The sequence below is a fragment of the Nicotiana attenuata genome, unplaced genomic scaffold (genome assembly GCF_001879085.1).
Source record: "Nicotiana attenuata strain UT unplaced genomic scaffold, NIATTr2, whole genome shotgun sequence".
NCBI lineage: Eukaryota > Viridiplantae > Streptophyta > Magnoliopsida > Solanales > Solanaceae > Nicotiana > Nicotiana attenuata.
The window spans coordinates 113150-121698 of NW_017670616.1; the positions used below are offsets into that span (position 1 = coordinate 113150).

Here is an 8549-nt window from a genome sequence, read left to right on the forward strand (position 1 = left end):
GAGCTCATGAATAACAAGTTCAGAACCCACTTCCCCCTTCCATTATAGGAAGCCCTTCGTCTTTGGAACCCCACTCCATTATAATAATCATAAAGATTTTTTTTGACTATACTCCCTCCCTCCGGTCCACAATAAGTGATTAATTTGCTTTTAGCACGTCCATTAAGAAAATACTAAATTCTCTCCAGAAATACCTAGTATGATTAAACTATCCTTAATTAAATATTTAATGTGAGGAGTAAGAAAACATTTTAGGGATATGTACATAAGGTTAATTTTGTAAAAACAAATTGAATTCATTCTTGATTGTATAAAGGGACACTTATTTTGAACCAAAATAAAAAAGAGATTTTTTCTTTCCTATACCATATATGAAACCTTATTACCAAAAATGTTCATAGTTTCTAATTTACCCGCTCTGTCCATATTTTTTCTACAGTTATTATACCAATCATTAAATACTAATTAATAGTAGCTGAATCTTCCTAATTTGTCGAGCTAAAATTGAGGAACAAAATAATCTAAAAAGATTTGACGTAAATCAGATCAAATCATATTCTTCCAGATATTCCTATTTAGGCGCGCTATAATTATGGAAGTAAATATTCTTCCAGATATTTTCCACCATTGATAGCCATTAAAAAGCTTGAAAGCTTTGAATTCAAATTTGGGTTTTCGAAAATCATTATTTGTTTGGATTGGGTGTTGTTGAAAATAATCGGGAATATTGTTTGGAGTTTATATCTCAATTTTGAGGGTTTTGGTGAAGATTAGACTTGGTTTTGACTGAAATTCAGATTGAAACTCGAAGAAGAAGAAGAAGAAGAAGAAGAAGAAGAAGAAGAAGAAGAAGAAGAAGAAGAAGAAGACATATTGTAGAAATTGTAGATATTTTGTAGATAAATTGTAGATTATCTGTATTCTGATTGTAGATGCATTGTTTTCTGTTTTCACAAATCCAAAACGACTAAAACTTCTACAAAATCTTCTGCAAAAAATAGTCTACAATTTATCTACAATTTCTGCAATATGTCTTCTTCTTCTTCTTCTTCTTCTTCTTCTTCTTCTTCGAGTTTCAATCTAAATTTCAGTCAAAACCAAGTNTCAGTTCTAGCAAAAGCTTTGTTCGTCGACATTCTCTCTACATCTCTCTCTATTTCTCAATCGCAAATTTCAGTAATACAAAGCAAATGAAAAGAGAGCAGCAATTCCACCATTGACAGCCATTAAAAAGCTTGAAAGCTTTGAATTCAAATTTGGGTTTTCAAAAATCATTATTTGTTTGGATTGGGTGTTGTTGAAAATAATCGGGAATATTGTTTGGAGTTTATATCTCAATTTTGAGGGGTTTATATCGCAAATGCGAGCCTGGCATCGCAAATGCGAGGAAGAGTGAGTCTGCAGTGGGTCGCAAATGCGACCATTTGGCCGCAAATGCGAAGCTGGGCTGGTCGCAAATGCGACCTTTGGCTCGCAAATGCGAAGTCTAGATTTTTTGGACAGTGTTCGCAAATGCGAACATTTTCTCGCAATTCCCATAACAGGTCGGGGTCGCAATTGCGAACCCCAGTTCGCATTTCCCACATCTGCAACCTGCATTTTTCATACTTAGTCGATTTTAAGACATTTTTCACCCCATTTTCAAAACACAACTCCTTTGGGCGATTTTTTAAGAACCAACCTTCTTCCAAATCATTTGTAAGTTGATTTTTACTCGTTTCTTTCAATCATTAACATCATTTAACATGTTTTCAACTTGAAATCAAAGATTTTCATGGGAGAAATTGGGGGTTTTGGGTAGAACCTAGGTTTTTCTAAAANGGAGAATTTGGTTTCAGAAGATGGAAAATGGTAAAAAGAACGTGGGTATGGGTAAAACGTGGGTGGGACTGAGGGGTTAGGAGAGAGAAACGTGCAGATTACTTTAATTAAGGAGTAAAAAATGTACAATTATATCCTATTTAATTATGGTATAGAATTGGTAATTTGGTATACTAAGTGTAATTAAGTCAAACCTTAAACATTGAGGGTAATAAGGTTTCCTATGTGGCATAGGAATGTAAAAATCTCAATAAAAAAAGCAAATTGATCACTTATTATGGACCGAAGGAAGTATTTTCTTTGTCTCCTCATGATGAGTGTAATTATGATGGAAAACCTTTTTTAAAACAAAGTACGGACCATTTATTAGAGCAAGGATAGATTTGACAAAAAAAAAATAATAATGTCTTATTGGTTTTCTAATATATATGTATAGTTAGCTCACTCAAGCTACGCGGACAACTTTTTTAGGTTGATGACTTTTTGGAAGTGAAACACAAACCAGTAAAGGGTCAATTTTCCTGCTAAATACCATGAAATGTCCTTGAGGCATCAAATTACACTTTTTATCTATGCATTTCTAGGAATTCCTACCAAGCAGAAAAGAACTTCTTCACTTGTTTACACTTTCATTTACTACCTCTGCACATGAGCATCAAATGCCATGGCAATTTGGGTTAAACTTCAAGGCTCTTCATTCACGACTTATCTATATAGGAATTTTGAAATCTATATTTGGCTTATGATACCGTTTTACTCGATACTTCCTCCGATTTATAATAAATGACCTTTAGACCTTTTTATTTTGGTCCAAATAAGTGTTTTTTATATAATCAAGAACTTTAGTTTTTTCAAATATGTCCTTAAATACATATCCCAATGTGTCAAGTTAACGATATGTAAATTTTAATTAAGAGTAATTTAGTCAAAATATCTATTTTTTATATGGGGTGTGTCAAAGGTCAAAATATAACTTATTGTAAATTGGAGGGAGTATAAGACAATAATTAAGCTTCCAATTAACCAAATGTAAGAGTTTCCTTGCCTCACACATAATTGAAAATGAATACACAAGGCGAAAAAAGAATAGGGACAATCATCATTAACAAGAAGCCTCGACTCTCGAGAAGTTTTAGTGTGTGTCTCACACAACTTATATTAGTTGTGTGAGGCTCCTTTTTACTATAAAAAAAACAGTGTTTAGCGACGGCCGCATTCCCTCGCTAAATCAATGTTTTCCGTCGCTAAAGTTGTTTAGCGACGGAATAGCGACAGATTCAAGTTGGTCCCTAAAATCCTCGTTGCTAGGCTTATAGCGACAAAAAATACCAATCCGTCGCAGAATTAGCGACGGAGTAGCGACGACATATTTTTGTAGCAAAGTTTAGCGAGGGAAATATCCGTTGCTATAGAGCTTGTTTCTGTCGCTATTTTGTTGCCTTTCGTCGCTGCAATACATAATAAAATTCGTCGTTTGTTCTTATAGCGACGAAATTGTCCATCGCTAGCCGTGTTATAGCTAATTGTCCCTGCTTTTTGCAACAAAAACCTTTTGTCGCCAATTCGTCGCAAGATTTAATTTTACGCGATAATTTTAGCTACGGAACGTATCCATCGCTGATTTATTTTTACTATATTGCTGTTTTTTTAAAATTCTTTTTATTTATTATTTTAAATGTACTCTGTTCAAACATATTACATAAACTATTAAATACACTTAATAAAAAGTCACTGATATTAATATAAATTCAAAAAGGTCCAAAATATATAGCATAATACATATAACAGTATCATTAAGTACAAAAAATCCACAAGGACCAACAATAATGTCCAAACAAAGTAAGCTAACTACGCTAGGCTGGAGAGTTACGGTCATCATCAGAACCCAATGCATGAACATCATCAATGTTAGCACCAGTAGAAGATGTTGGAACTGTAGGTGTCATATCAGTATTTGGCTGATGCGAGGGTAAGGGAACTAATTCGCGTACCCGCTCAACGATTACAGGAACTATATGATCTGTCAGTGCAGGAATCAATCGCATCACTAACTCATCCAGATTCCCTGTCGGTGTTGATTGAGAATTTGGAGGTGTTGTTGACGATGTAGCATCAGATCCAAGAGAGCCATGAAGATTTGGCCCGTAGTAGCATTTTGCTTGCGATCCAAGACCATATACTCTTCTTTTCTTTTCTCCTCCCGCGGCTTGATAATATGTTTTACACTGATCAATATCAGATTGAGTTTGCATTTGTTGTTGTAATATCTCCTGATATTTTTCCTGTAGAAGAATTAATAATAACATTCAATTTACAAAATCAAAAAATTATATGAAAGTAAAGTCAATTAAAAAGTTATCTTACATGTACGATTCGGGATTTCTCAGCAACAAAAGATTTTCCATCATTACCATGTGTATGGACGTGCAAATGCAACTCATTTGGTGTTGGATCTCGACCCTTTTTAACAGCCTATACAAAAATTATTCAATTAAGAAGATAGAGAAACATAGAAACTAAAGTCAGTATCTATATATTCAATTATTCAAACTCATAGTTCTATTTTCCAGTTTAGACTAAAGTCAGTATCTATATATTGACTTCAAATTGGAGTGGAAATATAAAAACTAAATTATTCTTTAAATACCATTATCTGACATTTTCCAAAACCAAGATTTTAGTAGTTGCTTAGCTATTGGCTGAAGACAAAAGGCTTTTAAAATAAGCTGACTTAAGTGTTTCAACCAACTTAACAAGCAAATATAAAAGACAATGCAGAACTAATTTAAGAACATGAGTATCTACTCAACAACACACCTAATAGTATGAACTTTTCTTTCTCTATCTGAATCCATATTCACTGATAATAAAGCTTTCAATGTCAAACTCTGAGTATATGGAGAAGACTAAGACTAGAAATTGTAATGGAAAAGAAACAGCAGAGGTTTGTGATGATTGTTAATCGTTTCTACTAGATAATCTCTTCTGAAGTATATACTCCTGTTTTATTATTGAAAGATGGAAACTGTAGTTTCACTTATTAATTTTTACAAGTCCTAAATACATTATTGACAGAAACTAAAAGTTACAGTATGTCACAAAGTCACAACTCAATGCATATCACACTTTGGTTCTGTAAGAGAGATATCATAAATTAAAGCTAGAGATAATCCTTTTTAATTCATGGCTAAAATAGTGTATGCTAAATGAAATTGTTGAAGCAGTGAAAGACCTGGTACTTGAGCTTTTTCTTATGTTAGTACTTAGTATCATTCTTTCATTCCTTTGATCATCCCTTTAATCATGTAAATCACAAACTATATCATTTCTAAGGGGACATGTACTTTATCACGAACTTTACATCACTATGAAAAACTTGACAATTACCAAAAATAACCCCAAAGGAGGATGGCAATTCCTTATAATGTCTCCAGTTATGGACAACCCAAACCATAAATAAAATCACTCAACAACAACCCAGTCAAATTCAATAAGTTAATTCCCTCAATTCATGGCCAAACTGCGATGTCCGTTCAAGGGACCAAAGATAGTGGCCAAACTGCGATGTCCGTTCAAGAGCAAAAAAATCAGGCCAAACAGGCTATAAGCAGAAACCAAAACCAAAAAGAAGAAAAGAGGGAGACTAGTAGGAAATAAGTTACAATCTATCACATAACTTTGAAGTTTCTACAGTATATTAAATGACCATCCTTTACTGGTCACTCTTTGTCATAGTGGTCAAGGAAGTTTTCTTCACGCCATGAGGTCAAGAGTTTAAGGCTGGTAAGTCGGAAACAAAAAAAAATGACCATCCAAGACCAGGCCACAACTTTATGTCGATAAATTGCTTAATACTTCTCAATCAGACCAACTATTAATTTACCCGAGTTAGATCAGGTGCTTACATGGGAAGCATAATGAAACCCAAACGAAAACTCTAACCAAATGCACTTAAGTTCAACTATTTCTCCACCTAGATTACACCACAAGCTCTCAAAATTATGCAACAAAGATACAGAGACTTCCTTACAAAATCTAAAGCAAAACAAAAGAAGCTAAATGCTCATGTCGCTATCTCAATAATTTTTGATAACCAAGGGAAATTACAAAAGGGAAAAAAAAACACATAAACTAACATTCAATGCCACAGTTCAGCAAAAGGCTGGACCATATAAAGACTACAAGTACTTCAGATGATTCAGATAACATCCACACTTCTTAATTTTAGTAAATTCATCACAATTACCCCTACAAACAATGAAATTTAGCCATATGTCACTTGAGTCTGCTTATTGATATGCAAAATGGATAGAAACTTTAAAACAATTTAGTCCTTCAGTTCATTATTATAAAAAATTAAAGAAAAAAAAAACTTTTACCTAAAAACATCACAGAATAGCACGAAAACCCAATATAACAAATATTCAAATCTAACAGATTAATCTAAAGATCACCTTTTTAGCATACAATACAGCTAATACACGCTTAATTTTCTACGAGAATCAAACATAAAATCAATAAAAAGATATACAAATATTTTTGTAAGAAAAATCTCACCGGTCAATCGAATCAAAAGCTTTCCCTGATATTTTCGGAAAAAATTAAAACTCAAAACAATAACTTTTCTCCTTGCGCAAACAAAAACCAAACAATTTTCCAAAAGATAAACAAGTAGATCAGAAATTACATAAATCAGAATTAGAAGCTCCAACAAAAAGGAAAAAAAATCAGAAATGGCTAATAATGAAACTACCTTAAACCAAAAGAGATAATCGGAGAAATCCTTATCAAGGACATGCAATCCCTAAAATCAACGCACGACTTCGAGTTTTAGAATTCTACAAACACATGACTTCGAATTTCAGAGATCCGCAGCAAAAAATTGCAATTTCAAAGATTTTCTTCTATTTTTCAGATAGGTATAAAAAAAATCACTTTTTAACACAAGAAAATTAACGAGATTGTCAAAGATTTGACACTTAATTTGTCAAATATCAGAAGAAAGCAAGCTCATACCTCTGAGAACAAAACCCCTTCGCAAAAATAGGAAACCGTCGACTGAAAACCTACGCTGCTGAGGTCTCAGCCTTTGTTAGATTGATGTGATCAAAGTATTAGTTTAACATACATATAGAGCATAGTTTAACATATCACAGGACTGAAAACCTACGCTGATGACCGTCGACTGAAAAAATGGAGGTACTGAAGTCTGTGTTTGTGTCTTCGTTCAAGAGGAAGAGAAGAAATAGGAAGGAGAAATTAGGGTGTTTGTGCCCTTGGGAAGGTCTTTTACCTAGCTAGGGTAATTTAATTTTGGGGACGGAAATTGAAAGACGGAATAGCGACGGACCGAAATTCTGTCGCTAATAGTATTTAATGAAATTATATTTTAGGAAATTAGCGACGGAATATTTTGTCGCAGATAACTTTCGAATGCCTTGATAAGTAAATAAATTCTGCGACGGATTATTGGACGTTAAATCCGTCGCTAAGTTTCAATATTTTTTGTCGCCCAGAATTCGTCGCTAATTTTGTAGCTAAAATAAAGGCGCTAATATTTAGCGCCAATTTTAACGAGGAATTTAAGTTTTTGTCGCTAATCCGTCGCTATATTTGGTACAAATTATCTTCTAGCTTATTTGGCGACAAAATACAAATTTTGTCGCTAATCCGTCGTTATTTAGCTACGGAATATCGCTTGTCGCTAAATTCCGTCGTTAAACGCTGTTTTTTTTGTAGTGTTTTCTCTCACAAATTTGCGGACCTCAAATCTTATATTTCCGGCTCCACAAAATCTGGATCCATAAAATTTTGAGACTAAAAAGTTGCCTCATACAACTAGTGCCAGTTGTATGAGACACAAAATAAAATTTTCCTAGACTCTCGATCTCCTAGACTCCTACACAGAAGATTTATCGAACTTCAACAAAGAATTTTAATTACGTAATTGTTTTCATTTGATCTCCTCCTTGACAACTAAGTGACACGTTTGCTTACCCTAAAAGTAAAATAAACGAATAAACAAAATATTTACTTATTTTTGTTTTATTTTATTTATTTTAATAAAATAACCACAATTGACGCCTTGGTGCTTTTATTCCTTAAGAGCCCGTTTGGACATATGAAACATTTTACTTTTTCTCAAAAAAAATTTACTTTTTTTCGAAATCGGTGTTTTGCCATAAAATTTTAAATTTTTACGTGAAGATGAATTTTGGAATTTTTCGAAAATTTGAAAAACTCCAAAAAGCTATTTTTCAAAATTTTCACTCAGATCACTCACAAAACTTCAAAAACAACCCAAAGTTATATTCATGTCCAAACACAACTTTAATTTTCAAATACCATTTTCACTTGAAATTTTTTTACACTTTTCTCCGGAGTTTTACAATTCTTATGTCCAAACGCCCACTAAATCCCTTTTTTTTTTGGGTATGTGAGTGACAATATTGGGGTAAGGAAAGTGAAAGGCAGACGCTGAAAACGTGAGAGTGGTGAAGAGGGGAGGGACATATTAAATACGAGGTACACAGTCAGATGTTGGCATTGGCCATTGGTTACTTGAAGAGCAAAATGAGGCAAAGAGTGGCCCCTTTCAGTACTCTTGGATTGGACTATTGTGGAAAGTATTTCCTGTTTTTGCTATTATTCCACTTTCCTTTTCTGTAACCAAACCCCTCCACCCCCTCTGCCCTGGCCCTGGCTCACAAATCACAATAGTTCCCCTC

General features: G+C 33.6%; 1 protein-coding gene across 1 annotated transcript; it reads right to left on the minus strand.

The window, feature by feature from the left end:
- Positions 1–3606: 3606 nt before the first annotated feature.
- LOC109241550 lies at positions 3607–4676 on the minus strand. Its single transcript, XM_019408299.1, has 3 exons — positions 4653–4676; positions 4186–4293; positions 3607–4103 (listed from the first exon to the last, which is right to left on the minus strand). Exons 1-3 carry the CDS (start codon positions 4674–4676, stop codon positions 3675–3677), a joined length of 561 nt encoding a protein of 186 aa, XP_019263844.1. The 3' UTR covers positions 3607–3674.
- Between the last annotated feature and the right edge of the window lie 3873 nt (positions 4677–8549).

Excerpts from the sequence above, each read along its gene's own strand:
- LOC109241550 (XM_019408299.1), bottom strand. The coding sequence starts at position 4,676 with ATGGATTCAGATAGAGAAAGAAAA. Across the intron at positions 4,294-4,652 it reads ATTCAGATAGAGAAAGAAAA|GCTGTTAAAAAGGGTCGAGA; the intron begins GTTCATACTATT and ends ATTTTTGTATAG. Across the intron at positions 4,104-4,185 it reads AGAAATCCCGAATCGTACAT|GAAAAATATCAGGAGATATT; the intron begins GTAAGATAACTT and ends ATTCTTCTACAG.